The sequence below is a fragment of the Asparagus officinalis genome, chromosome 4 (genome assembly GCF_001876935.1).
Source record: "Asparagus officinalis chromosome 4, Aspof.V1, whole genome shotgun sequence".
Taxonomy (NCBI): domain Eukaryota; kingdom Viridiplantae; phylum Streptophyta; class Magnoliopsida; order Asparagales; family Asparagaceae; genus Asparagus; species Asparagus officinalis.
In genome coordinates this window covers 9,800,995-9,817,033 of record NC_033797.1, presented here as the reverse complement: position 1 = coordinate 9,817,033, position 16,039 = coordinate 9,800,995, and the positions used below count along the sequence as shown (strand labels likewise).

The 16,039-nt window shown below is 39.2% G+C and overlaps 2 protein-coding genes across 7 annotated transcripts; one reads left to right on the top strand and one right to left on the bottom strand.

The window, feature by feature from the left end:
• LOC109836569 (probable alpha-glucosidase Os06g0675700) lies at positions 781 to 3,175 on the top strand. 3 transcript variants are annotated; one of them, XM_020404509.1, is made up of 3 exons: positions 781 to 878; positions 1,163 to 1,803; positions 2,195 to 3,174. In XM_020404509.1, exons 2-3 carry the CDS (start codon positions 1,204 to 1,206, stop codon positions 3,071 to 3,073), a joined length of 1,479 nt encoding a protein of 492 aa, XP_020260098.1. In that variant the 5' UTR covers positions 781 to 878; positions 1,163 to 1,203; the 3' UTR covers positions 3,074 to 3,174. The 3 variants fall into 3 exon arrangements, with proteins under 3 accessions (XP_020260098.1, XP_020260099.1, XP_020260097.1); XM_020404510.1 differs by having other exon boundaries at positions 815 to 836; XM_020404508.1 differs by lacking the exon at positions 781 to 878 and adding an exon at positions 905 to 995 and having other exon boundaries at positions 2,195 to 3,175.
• Positions 3,539 to 16,039, bottom strand: LOC109836568 (T-complex protein 1 subunit eta). Of its 4 annotated transcripts, XM_020404504.1 has the most exons (15): positions 10,152 to 10,552; positions 9,108 to 9,158; positions 8,539 to 8,896; positions 8,077 to 8,202; positions 7,794 to 7,997; positions 6,801 to 6,970; positions 6,574 to 6,709; positions 6,392 to 6,508; positions 6,134 to 6,253; positions 5,944 to 6,042; positions 5,765 to 5,854; positions 5,035 to 5,116; positions 4,869 to 4,957; positions 4,682 to 4,756; positions 3,539 to 3,901 (listed from the first exon to the last, which is right to left on the bottom strand). In XM_020404504.1, the coding sequence occupies exons 3-15, from the start codon at positions 8,812 to 8,814 to the stop codon at positions 3,794 to 3,796; spliced, it is 1,692 nt and encodes a 563-aa protein (XP_020260093.1). In that variant the 5' UTR covers positions 8,815 to 8,896; positions 9,108 to 9,158; positions 10,152 to 10,552; the 3' UTR covers positions 3,539 to 3,793. The 4 variants fall into 4 exon arrangements, with proteins under 4 accessions (XP_020260093.1, XP_020260096.1, XP_020260094.1 ...); XM_020404507.1 differs by lacking the exons at positions 9,108 to 9,158; positions 10,152 to 10,552 and adding an exon at positions 16,003 to 16,039 and having other exon boundaries at positions 8,539 to 8,829; XM_020404505.1 differs by lacking the exon at positions 9,108 to 9,158 and having other exon boundaries at positions 9,250 to 10,552.

Here is a 16,039-nt window from a genome sequence, read left to right as displayed (position 1 = left end):
GTACCATTTTGTGTTCATAGGACCAGCGAGCGTGCATATGGAAAGGTCCCACTCTTGTTTGTTGAGACGGAAAGATCCATGAGCCTTTTGCTTGCCAAAGAATTTTTTGTCCCTCAAAATTATTTGTACTGAGAATAAGGATTATGAGTCTTCTGTAGATAAACAGTAACTATTATTTATGGGTCAGTTATAAATTTATAATCGTCGAATAATGAACTCTCTACTAACAAATAATAAGCGAAAAGGATCCTAATTCTTTTAATTTCGGCCTGATCTATAAGAAAAAGAATTACTACTCAGAGACATCAAATAATTGGTCAGGAACTTTCAGCGCTTTGCAGTAAACCCCCAATAACGTTGAAAATCATACTAAAGCCCAAATAACTTTTTAGAATTGCAGAAAATCTCCAATAAGTTTTTGCATTTTGCAGAAAACCCCCGCAAATTAGAATCGAATAACAACATAAGAAGTCATTCTGAAAAGTTCTTTGGAGTTTAGTGTAATTTACCCAAAAGATAGTGGGGATCTTCTGTAAAAGTTATTCGGGATTTTGAAAAGTTAGTGGGGTTTACTGCAAAATGTAGAAAGTTCTTGGGGGCTCAGTGTAATTTATGGGATTTGTCGTGTGGGTGGGGTTGGGGGATTGAGAGAGACCCATTCATGAACGGGACTTCCTCCAAAAACAAGGAACAGTTATAAATGGAGGGAAAATAATATGGGCAAAGCTCAAAGGCTAATGAGCATGATGAAGACTTCACTTTTATTCTACCTTTTCTTCCTCTGCTTGTATTTCTATTTCAATTCTTCCTCTTGTTATCAAGAGAATGAACAAATCGTAGGGATTTCGGCGTTAAATTCCCAACAATAAAAATCAAAAGTTAATATATGATGTATTCTCCGTCTGTTAAACTGCATAATATGCTATAGAATTGATGGTCTGGCCTGTTCAAACTGATCTACATGATATCAGAGATCTACAAACAAAAAAAATCATGTATGCTTTAATCAAATTTTATAATTACAATAGACCCAGATAATTAGATAAACAGTTTCAGGATGTCAAACTCCATATATTTATATTTGAGATATATGTGATACATGCACAATGCATCATATTTACATTCCACATATGCTAGCAACTGATAAATTGGTCGTTCACAGGTATCAATGTTAACAAAAGCTATGCGACATTCACAAGAGGAATGAAAGCAGACATCTTTCTAAAGAGAAACAGCAGCAATTACCTTGGAGAAGTTTGGCCAGGTCCAGTCTACTTCCCAGACTTCTTCAATCCTGACGCTGTAAACTTCTGGGACCAAGAAATCGAAATCTTTCACAAAACTCTTCCCATTGATGGCCTTTGGATCGACATGAATGAGATCTCCAACTTCATCACTCCCTCTCCTCTCAACTCCCTCGACGACCCTCCATACAAAATCAACAACGCTGGAGTTCAGCGGCCTATTAACAATCTTACAGTCCCTGCATCGAGCATTCACTATGGGAACTTGACTGAGTACAATGTACATAACCTGCATGGGCTTTTGGAATCGAGAGCAACTCATGATACTTTGATTAAACTTAAGGGCAAGCGCCCGTTTGTGCTTACGAGGTCCACGTTTGTTGGTTCGGGAAAGTATGCTGCACATTGGACTGGTGATAATGCAGCAACATGGGATGATTTGGGGTACTCGATACCGACTATTTTAAACTTTGGTCTGTTTGGAGTTCCTATGGTTGGAGCCGATATATGTGGGTTTTCAGGTAATACTACTGAAGAGCTTTGCCGAAGGTGGATTCAGGTAAGTTTCTTTAACTCAGATGTTAAATTTTATGAGTTTACTGCATATAATTTCCTTTGCATCACCAGATTAGCCATTTATTGCCCCTAATGCCCAAGCAGAGTTACATTTCCGTTATTTGTATCCATTTCGCAGAAATATCCCCTAATATTTCAGTTTGTTGCAGAGAGACTCTTTTTCATAGGTGTTGAACATACACCTCTTATCGTACAGTTACATTTAACATGAAGATAGCTCTGTTTGGATGTCAGCATTCTAAGCATTAATAGGAAAAGTTAGAGATAATAAATTGTTAACCCGCTATATTACATAAGGTGTATCTGCAATAAATCTTGTACCTAAAGGTTACATTGGAGCAACAGAAAGTTGATGATTTTGGTTTGTTATGTAGCTTGGTGCATTCTACCCTTTTGCTCGAAATCACGCGACAAAAGGTTCGATAAGACACGAGCTCTATCTTTGGGATTCGGTCGTTCGATCAGCAAAGAAGGCGCTAGGATTGCGTTATCGCCTGCTCCCCTACTTCTACACACTAATGTACGAGGCGTGTACTAAGGGTACTCCAATTGCCAGACCGCTTTTCTTCTCAGACCCCGAGGACACGCAAACTTATGATATTAACGCACAGTTTATGATCGGAGGTGCAGTAATGGTATCTCCAGTCCTAAGTCCAGGAGTAAATTCAGTAACTGCTTATTTCCCGAAAGGCATTTGGTTCAATCTCTTCAATTACTCAAGCACAATGATTACTGATTCTGGGGAATATTTTACGCTAGAAGCGCCTGAAGATAGTGTAAATGTTCATGTACGAGGAGGTAATATATTACCGATGCAGGAAGAGGCGATGACTACACAATTAGCTAGAGATAACGAGTTCGAGCTTCTGGTTGTGCTACATGAAGGTATGGCTGAAGGTGAGGTGTTTGTAGATGATGGAGAGGTTGTGGAGATGGGAGGAAAGGAGAGTGAATGGAGTACAATGAAGTTTTCGGCGAAAGTTGAAGGCAAAGATGTGAAGATCAAGTCAGTGCTAGTTAATGGTACATATGCTTTGGATCATAAGTTGGTAGTGAAGGTTCTGGTGCTTGGGCTTGGGTTTGAAGAAGGTATAGAGATGCATAGCTTGTATGTGAATGGAGTTGAATTGGGAGGGAAAGGGGTGGGTTTGAGTTACGAGAAGCGAGGGAGTTTTGGCGTGGCAGAAATTGACGGCTTAACCCAGCTTATTGGAAATGATTTTGAGTTGAGTTTGAAGTTCAGTGTATACTAAGTTGTAGTTGGATTAATAAAGAAGAAGAAATAAGCTGAGGAAAACATGTTTCCTTTGACTTCAGCTGAAGAGACGACTGGAGATCATAAAAGATCCACGTCTGAAATTGTTTCCTTTGCTCAGTTTCTTCTTCTTCTTCTTCTTCTTTTTTATTTTAATTGTCAGGGTTATTTTTCTCACCACTTGCTGAGCTACATAGACTACTAGTGAATTGAAGTCTTTTCCAAGGTCCCATCAAGGATAAAAGGGTCAAAGCACTGTTTAAAACATGAACTAGTACTACATAAAACTACTTCTGTAGGAAGAAAAAGGAAAGGATAAAAGGCAAAAAGTTTGACTCAAATTTCTGCTAAGCTCAAATAAAATGACCAAACAAGCATGCGTGCGCGCGCGCGCGCACAAAGGTTTGTATCATTTCTAGGTAGTATAAGAAGCCGGAGTTATTAGTAGTAATAAGAAGCAAGAGACAAATGACAATACAAACCAATTACTCCTCAGCAAAGGAAAATACAATAGCAGAAACACCCAAAGGAATGGAGATTCCAAATCCAAAATTGTGATTGGTTCAGTCTTTTTAAATTAAGTGGAGAACTTCCCATCATGAACTGGGTCTACAAACAGACATTTTACTTGACGCAGTGAAAATATCATGACGAACAACATTCAACCCGATTAACTGGCAAAAGTTAACTCCTTAAGCAGACGAAGGTTAAAAAGAAATCACCGCCTCCTCATGCCTCTTCCACCACGACCTCCTCGGAAGGCTCCACCACCACGCCCCCGACCACCCATAGCACTTGCAGCAGCCTCGCCTTGTGCACTCTCCGACTGATAAAATATATATTGGTCAGTAAAAGATAGTAGCTATCACTTCCATTTGCAGGAAACTTTTAATATTAACAATATAATTGGTTCCACTTGGAGAAACTTTTGTTACCAACAAGTTAGATGAGAAGTGGACTCTAAGAAAATGAAAAGAATCCAATGGCAACACGAATGCAACACGAAAACACGTTCAGCCAAAAGGAGGCATATGGAAGAGAATCAGAAAATTTAAAGAGAGAAACTCCTTGTACAAGTTAAATATGCTAACAAAGTTTTTAAAAAGCCATAATGTACAGTAGGTCAGACACATAATAAGCGCCTTACAAGGATAGGGCAGATCTTTGCGAGTACCAACTACCCATATTTTTCAATAAGTGAAAATCTATATGTCAAGCTATTAGCACACAAATTCCAAATAGCTTTAGTTCGGTTGTAACCCCAAAATGAAAATTACTCAATGGTCCCACTGGTTTAAACCATTTTATTCAGCAAGCAAAATTCAAAACATTTCACCGAGGACTGATAATTAGTTGTTGCACCAATCACTATGTTTGTTGATACAATTCTTCTTCGACCCACTAAAGTAAATTCCAGTAGAGTTGAGAAGGGAAACCATCATATGGAAGACATTGAAGCTAAGCACTACTTTAATCAAGGGTAACTGAGTTGCGATGAAGTATATCGGAGGCAGAGTATAAATTTATAAAGCCAACATGCACATGGAAGTAAATCACAAAGATAATATGCAGTATTAAATTGTTGATAAAAGAATAATAAATCTACCTTAGGATTCTTGACTGTTTCATCCACACTCAAAATAAGACAAGCAGCTTCTGTAGCAGCATTTATAGCATTAATCTGCAGGTAACATCTAAGATTGTATTATCTCCGACGAGAGAAGAAATCATAAGCCTTAACGTAGGGTGAAACAGAGAGACCAACAGCTCAGTCAATAAGAGCATAAGAATACCTTCACAACTGAAGGTTCCCAAACAAAGTTAGAAAATGAATCTGCAAGTCCACCTGTGTTGATATCTAAGCCAAAATTTGCACCTTCACCTGTAGATATTTGATAATTCAATGTCTCTATATGAGTATTTTCTTGTAATGTTAAATAATAACATTAATATGCTCACCAGAAGCATGTTTCTGTCTGAGTTTATTCAAGAAATCAGTTGCATCAAAGCCAGCATTATCACAAAGTTGTCTTGGAATGACCTGCACAGTATAATGATATTCAATCAACTATGGCACAGGAACAACCTTTCTACCCTTCCATATTTATGCACGATAACTGTATAATTACAAGAGATAAGTGAATAAATGTGACTAGGTTGGAGCATGATATGTAGACTCGTTCAAGGAGACCTAAAAGGAACTTGCTAATGGTTGTTGTCGCAAAACTAGGGCTCATAGAATATCTCAAGGTTTAACACCTAAAGGGAAGATTCCTAGATTGTAGCCACAAAATTCCTGGAGAGGCACGAAGATGAAGATTGAAGCTTGATATCCAACTAAATTTCCAAAGCCCAAACTAACACAAAGATGCAGATTTCTAATCCATTACCTTAAGGCCATGAAAGGGAGCAAAAGATTCTGTAGTTAAACCTGCATTTATCTACTTAGTAAGGTCCCACGACTATAGCTGTTCTCAGAGGTACAAAATTCCTCTGACCCTATTGGAGTTTATTTGTTAACTTCCCCCTATTAGAGTAGGTTCATTGACTCTTGGATAAAACTGAAAAGTGATGAGCCACATTTACACCTCTAACCTCTCAAGGCAAATCCAAAAATAACGAGCATTAAACAATAACTAAGAATATAAGCAATTTATCTGATCATAAAAATAATTGCCGGGCTTCTCACCTCAAGGGCCTTGGCATATGAATTTATAAACAGTTGTGACTTTCCAGCTATGGTTCGTGCATGTTGTCGTAAATATCGACTAACCTCCATCTATCATTTTTTTCAAAAAAATAAAAAAGAATGAGTATGAACTAAAGAATACAAATTAAAACAGATCTTAGCAGGTTTCCATTGCCTACATCAATAGCACCGCCACCAGCCACAATAGTGGAATTCTTGAGAGCTCTTCTGACTATCATTATTGCATCATGCAGACTCCTTTCAGCTTCTTCAATGAACTGGAGAGAGCAAAACATCAAACAATATGATGACTACTAGGCATAAACTACAGTAACGTTCAGCTGATGAGAGTCTTTCTTAATGACAAACCTGGTCTGCTCCACCACGGAGAACTATTGTTGCAGTCCGACCAGAAGGGCAGCCACTAAATATGTTGAACCTCTCATTCCCAACTTGTTTCTCCTCAAACACATCACAAGACCCCAGAACCTTTAACAAGTTAATCATAAAGGAAGAAAATTCTTTTAAAAGGGGGCATAGCTATATGGATTGAAATTAAAGAATTCACTCATCTGTCTGATTGCACTCACTAAACCACAAATGTACAAGGAGAGATATGAAGGAAACCTCATTGATAATGTTGTTGACAGAAGTTTGTACAGTACCACCTGTAGCAGCAGAAACCCTTTGCAGGTCTTCTTCTGTTACACGACCAGCGCAGAATATATCTCGATCTGCAAAATACTGAAGACCATACAAAATATTACGGTTTGAACATGCTATGTTTTACAGAAAATTGAGGTATGTACCTGAGTTGCAAGGTCGCCAATTGCCAATCGCGAGAGGACGATTTTTGCTCCACTCTTGACACACTTATCTAACTTGTCGTAGATGATATTCCACTCAGCATCAACTATTGACTGATACTGCAGTGGATCTGATAGTCTACAAATGACTTATAAATTGATTATAAGAGAACCATAAAACATGATGAAAAAACATATTAACAGAGCACATTTATTGGAGTTGATTTTACCTGATTTCAGCATTTTCTTTCTCTGATTTCAACTCTAATTCAATGTTTAACAGAAGGATTTTTGGATTCAGAAACTTCTTTGGCTGCTGCTCAAAACCAGCATAAGAGAATGTCTTTTTGAAAGCAACACCATTAACAAGAAATGAATCCCTCATAGTACCCCCTGGAACCTGCACCAGAAGCCGTAATTTAAACTTCAAAAACCTTTACTGCACACTAACTCATTGCAAGCAATACCTTTAAAATTCCATCCAGTAGAAATTAAATAATTCCACATCATTAGGGTGCAAAGCCCCCCCCCCCCACCCAACCCCCAAAGCAAAAGAATAAGAAATAAGATATGATAGTCATAAAACAGATGGCAATAAAGATGAAGAGTTGTTTGCCTTAAGACTTGACTCAGAAAATAAATTCTAAACCTAAGCAATAAGAAGTATTAGATTCTACATTAGCCTCCCAAATTTTATGCCAATGCTCCAGATTCAAAAGTTATGCGCTTGGAATTGACGAGTAAAACGATCTTTTCATCTAGAAGCTTTAATCAACGACAGTAAATACACAATAGGAAAAAGAGACGAGTAATTAACCATATGCATGATGAAACCTTACAGTACCCAAAATTTTACATCCACTTCAGAATACCGATTGCTTTCAAAATGTACTTCAGATGTCGCGCACATATAACCAATAACCCCGCCAATGCACAAACCCACCCACCCCCAGAAAAAACAAATATCAGTTAAGACCTTTTGGGTTTCAAATGCTAGAAAACTGAACATAATTGAAGCATGAAGTTCCAACTTCTGAGAATAGAACAATCAATATATGTTTAGATGCTAACAAAGCTGCCTTAATGGGTGTTAGAAACTTAGAATTAATGTTATCACGCTTGCAGTTGTTATCAATGTCATTTAAAATTTAAAATGAACTTAATGAGCACCAAATCATATGCGAAAAAGCAAATATACGCGTGTAAGGATTGATGAGAATAACCTTTTTTATTCCAAGTAAATTTAATCTATCATCATTTACAATAGCAAGGACAGCGTCCACAACCATTTCAGCAAAAAATTCTTTTTCGCCTCCTATTAATTTTGATGATAGTGTTGTAGCAGCACATTTTGCCAATAAGGACTTCTTTTCCTCAAGGCTCTTCCCTTCTATGCTTACAGAGAGCTCTTTAACTTTGCTAATGGCCTGTAATACATGGTATAATATTCAGTTCAGCGAACAATAAACTACAGTATATCATGCAGACAGTCACTAATACACTCACCAAGTTGCCTGCAGCTCGGTAGCTTCTAATAAGATTTTGAGGATGGACACCATCCTCAATGAAAGGGTTTGCCTCTTTCAAGAATTCACCTGCAAGCAGCACGACTGTAGTGGTACCATCACCAACCTGCAACAAGCCAGAACATAAGACTACAGATTATCTTTCACAAATAATACACAAAATTAGATGTGACAAAAATTGTGCAATGCTTAAATTGTAGATATAATGCTGCCACCAAGCATTTTGAAATTATCCAAAAAGAAATCTTTTGATTGTGAAAGATTGAATCTTTAACATCCAAAAAGATTGAATCTTTAACATCCAAACACAGAGTTAACTTCTCCACAGAACAAGAAAACAACCTTCGTCCTCATTTCCCTGTAGATCTTCATCGAGGGTCTAACCAACTAGAAAGTAAAAAAACTCAAAAGCCATAGAATTAACTAAAACTAATTCCGTTACCTCGGAGTCCTGAGACTTGGCGATATCGACAAGGATCTTGGCAGCAGGGTGAACGATGTCGAGCAGCTTCATGATCGTAGCCCCATCGTTGGAGATCGTGGTGTTGCCCTTGTCGTCGTGGATGAGCTTGTCCATTCCCCTCGGGCCGAGAGTTGTACGGACGGTGTCGGCGACGGCGGTGCAGGCGTTGATGTTGCTCACTACTTGCGCTTTGCCCTGCGACGTGTCGGTGCCTTCCTTTAGAAGTATGATCTGAGGCTGGAGCATCGCCGCCATCGCGCTGGGTGAGATCTAGGGCAAGGTTATTGATAGCGGATCGCGTCGCGGCGCGGCGAGGTACCGCTAAGGCTATTGCGCGCTATTGCGGCGAAATAGCGGCAAATAGCGCACAGTCAAATAGCGGACAATTTTAAATATATTTAAATATCCTCAATAATAAGAAAATTCATAAAAAATCTAAAAATTCTATAAATGCATACTTAATGCCTAAACATGAAATAGATGTGTAATAATTACATAATATTAACAAAGTACTATAATTATAAAGATTAAAGAATGAAAAAATGTACCTGTTTATCCAAAAGACTGTTATTTGTCCCATTTCTTCAACTTTCAAGTCTCTAATATGAAAATACTCAACAAAAAAAGCATGATTAGTAAGTTAGTAATATCATCATTATATTAACTACTAGAAAGTTAGTAAAAATGTACCTGTTTATCCAAAAGACCGTTATTTGTCCCATTTCTTCATTCATTCAATAACTCAAAGAGTTATAAATTTATAATGATTTGATTGATTTCAAATGTTGATTATACAGGTTTTCTGGAAGTTGGAAATATCAAGGGCACTAATCATTTCGGTGCAGCTGCTGATTATGAATGAAGAATTGAAGATCAAGCCGTTTATCGCATACATATTAATTAGTTGTAACTTGTAAATTTCTTGTATTATCAATTATCAGTAAATAATTGATAAGCTTGTTGTATGACAAGAATTATAGCTCCTATTGACTACTCTGTTTTGGTTATGTACAGTTACAGGGCATTTACATGTCATAGGCTAATGGCGTGTCCAGGTTGGTGTTCTCCAAGAATTAGTAATATTTATTTACAAAGTTCGGTCAAGTGCTAACTTCTAATGCATGAAGGTTTATAATCTATATCTATATTTGCTTTATAGCAAGGGAAAGAATACAACATGCCCATCACAGACAAATTATGCACTTCAGCAAGAATCAACAGCCTAACACAAATCAAAAGCCTTGACCCACTTCAAATTAAATTAAATGGATTTACATGCTCAACTGTTTAGGTGAAATACTAGATAGCTAAGAACTTATTTATATTCTAAACAGACAAACTTCCTCTTCCCATCAAGAAAACAGACAGAACAAGCTTATCGTCAACTTATTTAAAAATTATAACACACTTTGTCTGTGACATCCGAGCAAATTCAGAAGAGAAAAAACAGAAAATGAAACCTCTTCTTTCTAGAAACTATCTCATATAGCAACAATTAAAAATTAAAATGAAGTGAAGACAGCTTAGACAGGAAAACTATGAGAACATTGAGAAGGTTTAAAATGAAAGAGAAGACAGGGAAGCTATTTTACCTTTTCCTCTGCTGCAGATCTAGCCAACAGAGATGGAGAAGACGCTGGGAGCTTGAGCTGTTGGAGACTTGAGGGAAGCTTGTTGGAGACTCGGAGTTCGGAAGTCGTCTCGTCGCTGGGAGCGGAAGTCGCTGGCTGGACTCAGATTTCGGAAGTCGCTGGAAACGCTGGAACGGAAAAAAGGGGTTCGGGAGTGGGTGAAAAAATCGTCGTGGCTGGAACGGGGGATCACCGTCAGCAACAGCAGCAACGGGAGAAGGAGCTCTGAGGAATTAGGGTTGCGTTGCTGTGGAGCTCCGAGGACGAAGAAGATCCGCAGGCTGGAACGGAGAAAAAATCGTCGTGGCTGGAACGGAGAAGATCCGCAGGCGGCTAGGGTTCGGGAGTGGGACAGAAAAAATCGCCTTGTATCTGGTTTTAACAAGTCGGGTAACCGGGTTTGGGTTCGGGTCGGGTTCAGCGCGAAAAAATCAAATATGGGTTTAGCGGGTTTAGCGGATTTTTGCGTTTTTGCCCGCTTTTTTCCCGCTTTTGAGCGCTTTTACGCGCTTTTCGAATGCAAAGCGGTTTTCCCCGCTTAATCCGATCGCGACACCCCTCCGCGTAGCGCTGAGGGGCCGCGACCGCGAAAAGCGCCGCTATAGCCCCGCTATCGGCCGCTTTTTATTCTAGGGTTAGGGTTTGGAGAGGAGGAGAAGTTGGAGGGAGTGGATTTGAGAGTGTTTTGAGAGTTTCAGGGTTTTAGTATGCAGGAGTAGGGGTGGAAACGAAGCGAATTTGAACAAACAGTGCCTTATTCGAATTCGAATTCGGCTTAATTAGTACTATTCGTGTTCGTGTTCGAATTCGACTCGAATACTGTTTAGACTTCGAACTCGCTTCGTTTAGTTGTGCTCGTGTTCGGTAACTATTCGCGAACATTCAATTAACACTATTTAATCGTGAAAATAAACAGGGAAATAAGAGATCGAGGGAAGCAGGGAATAAACGGGGAAATAATTAGCTGGAAATAGTTTTTCCAAAAGTTTTTTTTACCTTTCCAGTGAGAAAAAGGAGAGAATCACGGCACAAATCTCCAAGATCTACAGAGATCGAGGGAAGTGGGCGTTGTCGCGGAGAGGGACGAGGGCGTCGTCGGAGAGGGAGGAGGACGTCGTCCCGGGGAGGGACGAGGGCGTCGTTGGAGAGGGAGGAGGTCGTCACGGGGAGGAGGGCGTCGAAGAGGAAGGATCACAGGTCGTTGGAGAGGGCGTCGTCGCGGGTAGGGAGGGCGTCGTCGGAGCGGGAGGTGAGCGTCGTCGCGGTTAGGGAGGACTTGGGAGTTCGGCTGCCTCAGATCTACGGTTTATGAGATGGGGACTTGAGCGTCGTCGTCGAGAGATGGGGACTTCGGCTGCCTCAGATCAGATCTAGGGTTTATGAGATGGGTCACTTGGGGAGTTAAAGCTAGGGGTGAGCACGGTTCGGTTCGGGTCGGTTTTTACCAAAATTTGAACAACCGAACCGAACCACCTACAATTCAAAACCGAACCGAACCATTACAAATCGGTTCGGTGCGGTTCGGTTCGGTTTGTTCGGTTCTAACTTTATCAAGTATAACTTCACTTCAATTTATCTTTTATATATTCTTATTACCCTATGCCAGCATGTATTTATTTTTTAACTTCACTTTCTTGCTCATGTATGTATATTGTTTTTAAGTAAAGTAACTTATCCTTTTGGATTAAATACTAGACTCTGACGTTGTAATTTTTTAGTAACGGACTTGCTTTGTCTTTGTGTAGCAAGCTTTGACTTTGGTCTTTGTGGAGACAAAAAAGGAGCTGACTCATTAGAACATTGGTTATGTATGAATCAATTCCCTGCAACTGCTATTCATGGTGATCGAACACAGCAATAAACCCACAAATCAAAGGCACAAATATATTCGGTTGGTTCGGTTCGGGTCGGTTTAAAGTTGTCCCCCCCCCCCCCGCCCCGCCTTACTCATAAAACCGCTTTTTTCGGGTCGGTTCGGGTCGGTTCGGTCGGTTTTTTCGGTTTGAACCGAACCGTGCTCACCCCTAGTTAAAGCTACTTATATTGGGCCATGAGTTGTTGGGAATAAATCTGAACCGTTCATTGATGATCCAAAGGACATGTGAAACCCTAGGTCATTTGGAGTTGTTGGGAATAAATCTGAACCGTTCATTGATGATCCAAAGGACATGTGAAACCCTAGGTCATTTGAACATGTCTATTTATATATGGGTAGAAGTTGTAATAAAAATTTTGACGGGTAATATTTACAATAAGTTTAATTAATAGGATTTACATATAAAAAGTTATTGAATTGTTAATAATCAGCCGAATTGAATATACATTTAGTTAAATTCTATTCGTTTCTAAGTCGAATACTGAAAAATATTCATTTAGTATTAAATGAACTATCGGATCGAATATGATCGAATATCTGGACGAATATTAGCCAAACTGTTTATTAAATGTTTGGTTCACTTCCACCCCTATGCGGGAGAGGGGAATGCGAGGGTCTGCCGAGATTAGGGCAGTTAACGGGTTAACGGGTTTGAAGTTTGGATACAGTGGTCTAGTGGATACAAGGGAGATTCTAATATGAAGAGAAGAGTTTTCATTTGCTCTCTTATATGGTGTGTCTGGCAGGAGCGCAATGACAGATTGTTTTCTAATAAGCAGAAGAGTTCTCTTGCCCTCTTGAACAAAATTGTGACTTTTTCAACATTTTGGCTAGGATCCGAGGGGATCTCTGCTCGAGCTGCCAGATTACAAGAAAGAAGAAGAAAAAGAGCTGCTGGTTTCAATACTGCCAAGGCTGGTGATTTTGGGAACAAAGATGGTGCGGCTACAGTGATTCAATTGGGATGATCCTTTTATATTCACTGGATATGCTCTTGGTTTTGCTTGAAAGAAACTTTGTTCTTCTGTTTTGTTTTTTGGTTTCTTTTGACAAACTTGTTATATCAGGTATTTGGGGGACGTTATGTCCGTTTTTTTCCAGTTGTATACAGGGAATGGGGTACTACTACTTGTAGTATTTTCTTTTGAACTTTAGTACATACTCTTGGTTGGGAGTATGAACTTTTTTTTGTAACAACCACTTTATCTTTTAATTTAGCTGGCTGGAATACTTTTGGGGTATTCCATCCTTTTTCTCAAAAAAAAAAAAAACGGGTTAACGGGTTTCGGCCAAATTCCTGACCTACCCAATTAGAGTTCGGGTGCTGAAATGCAAATTCCTCGTGAGAGGATAGTCTGAAGAGCCCCAAAGGCTTATCCCTCTTTTTTAATAAGCCCTCGAGTTTCTGTTTTTGAAAAAGAAGCTCGTAAGTTTTACTCCACTCTTCTAAGAAGCCCTCAACTTTCTTTTTTTGACCAATAGGCCCGTGATTTTTACCCCTCCCAATTCTTCTTGTTAGCCTGGAGGTTTCGTTAGCAGAAAAAGAAAGTTGGGTGCTTCTTAGAACAAAGTGGTAAAGCTCAAGGGTTTAGTTGTTTAAAAAAAAAAGTTGAGGGCTTATTAGAAGGAATGGGTAAAAGCTAAGAGCTTTTTAGAAAAAATGGGTAAGACTTAAGGTAATCTTTAGCCTATCTTCTCAATTTCTAATTGTGGCCATTTTTTCTTTTTTTGGAGGGAACTTCCTCACAATCATTGGGTGTCACTAAGGCCCCGTTTGGTTGCAAAACAGAAAGGCTGAAAGCCTGACAAAAGCCTGAAGCTTTTGTCAGGCTTTCAGCCTTGTTATTATGCAACCAAACGGGGCCTAAGGGGCACCCCCAACACACGACCTCATGTATTTCACGAAATTAAATTCACGTGGGTGCTCTCTAGAAAAGTCAAAGTTAAGACATTAAAATAATGCTCATAGTTAGCTTACTAACTCGGCTAGACACTCTTGGGTTTTATTGTGGTGATTTTGAAAGCGCTAAATTATTAGATTGGTATTTTATTAGCACCATATTCTCAGATATAGTTTTTTTTCTTTCACTTGCAGTATTACGAAAACTAATATCACCATTTGACGTGAATTTGATATTTATGTCATATAGGAAAAATAACCAAATTACTTTATTTAGTAGTAGAAAAACATGACCAAAATTGAAAATGATCATTTTGTTATGAGCACATATCAGAATGAATTGTAACTTTTTTGCTTCTCATTTCCAATCACATCCTAATTCATTATGGAATTTATTTTAGTTTCAAATTTGTTGGTGAATCGCGATGCGTTATTTACATTTTCCGATTGACTGGAGTACAAGACTGTTGCAGACGCAGTGCTTTAAAAAAAAGTTTTTGATTTGGCCATCGTATGAAGAATGCTGCAAATTGCAACAGCCAGCCCCCCCACCCCCCCACCACATACTTCTAAAAGTCTTGGCATTAAGCAATCATACGGTATCGTACTAACAATCAAGTTTCTTTCATACTTCTACTCTTTCTCACGATTTATGCTTTTGTTTGAAAGGAACTTGAATCCACTCCAAATACCAAACAAGGCCTCAAAAGCTTAGGTCCACTTTCCAGCCCTTGGACCTGCAATTCGTAGGGGGAAGAGAAACTAGATTGCTAGATTGCTAGAACCCATCATTATGGCATACTATTGGCCGCTTTTGCGAACGAAAAACGCATATTCTGCAATATATCACCGCTATTGGGCGATAGCGTAGCGGGAAGGAACCGCTAACGCTATTAGCGCCGCTATTACGGGACTATTTACCGCTATTTATAACAGTATTGAAGTGTATCCTAATCAATAACCATATGAAATACGAAGTGGCTGAAGAGAACTCATGCCCATAATTCCTTAAAGGTCCTTCTACTTTCATTCAATCAAACTTACAAGGCGTGCAAAAATATCTAGTTGACACATGTAAGTTTTTAACATAAGACCATGTGCCTTAAGATATAATTGAAAAATAAATCACTCGCTAAGTCGTTCACTTCAGTCAAAATTCTTATCCAAAAAGAAATCTTTTGATTGTTCCTTTAGGTTTAATTCTATTTTTCCACCAAGCATTTTGAAATTTGACTTAGATATTCCGTTATAATTTATTACATCAAACTGCGTATACACACTATTGCACAATTTTAGTTGATCATGATATAATTGTCCCTTAACGACTTCCAAATGAATACGTGTTTGTTAAAGAGTTCTTATTCCACTCCTTTTTCCTCATCGATATTAAAAATAAAACAAAAACAAGAACGTACAGGTTCCAATCTTTAACATCAAACCGCCTACAATTGAGACTGTGCCTTAGTTGACACTTCACAGGAAATCTACCCTTTTCACCAGAAGACAAACCCTGGAATATTGGTCAACATCCAAAAAGATTGAATCTTTAACATCCAAACACTGAGTTAACTTCTCCACAGAACAAGAAAACAACCTTCGTCCTCATTTCATTCCTTGGTCCTCATACAGCGCCACATCTGAACTACTTATGATGTCGAATCCCTGTAGATCTTCATCGAGGGTCTAACCAACTAGAAAGTAAAAAACTCAAAAGCCATAGAATTAACTAAAACTAATTTCGTCACCTCGGAGTCCTGAGACTTGGCGATATCGACAAGGATCTTGGCAGCAGGGTGAACGATGTCGAGCAGCTTCATGATCGTAGCCCCATCGTTGGAGATCGTGGTGTTGCCCTTGTCGTCGTGGATGAGCTTGTCCATTCCCCTCGGGCTGAGAGTTGTACGGACGGTGTCGGCGACGGCGGTGCAGGCGTTGATGTTGCTCACTACTTGCGCTTTGCCCTGCGACGTGTCGGTGCCTTCCTTTAGAAGTATGATCTGAGGCTGGAGCATCGCCGCCATCGCGTTGGGTGAGATCTAGGGTTAGGGTTTGGAGAGGAGGAGAAGTTGGAGG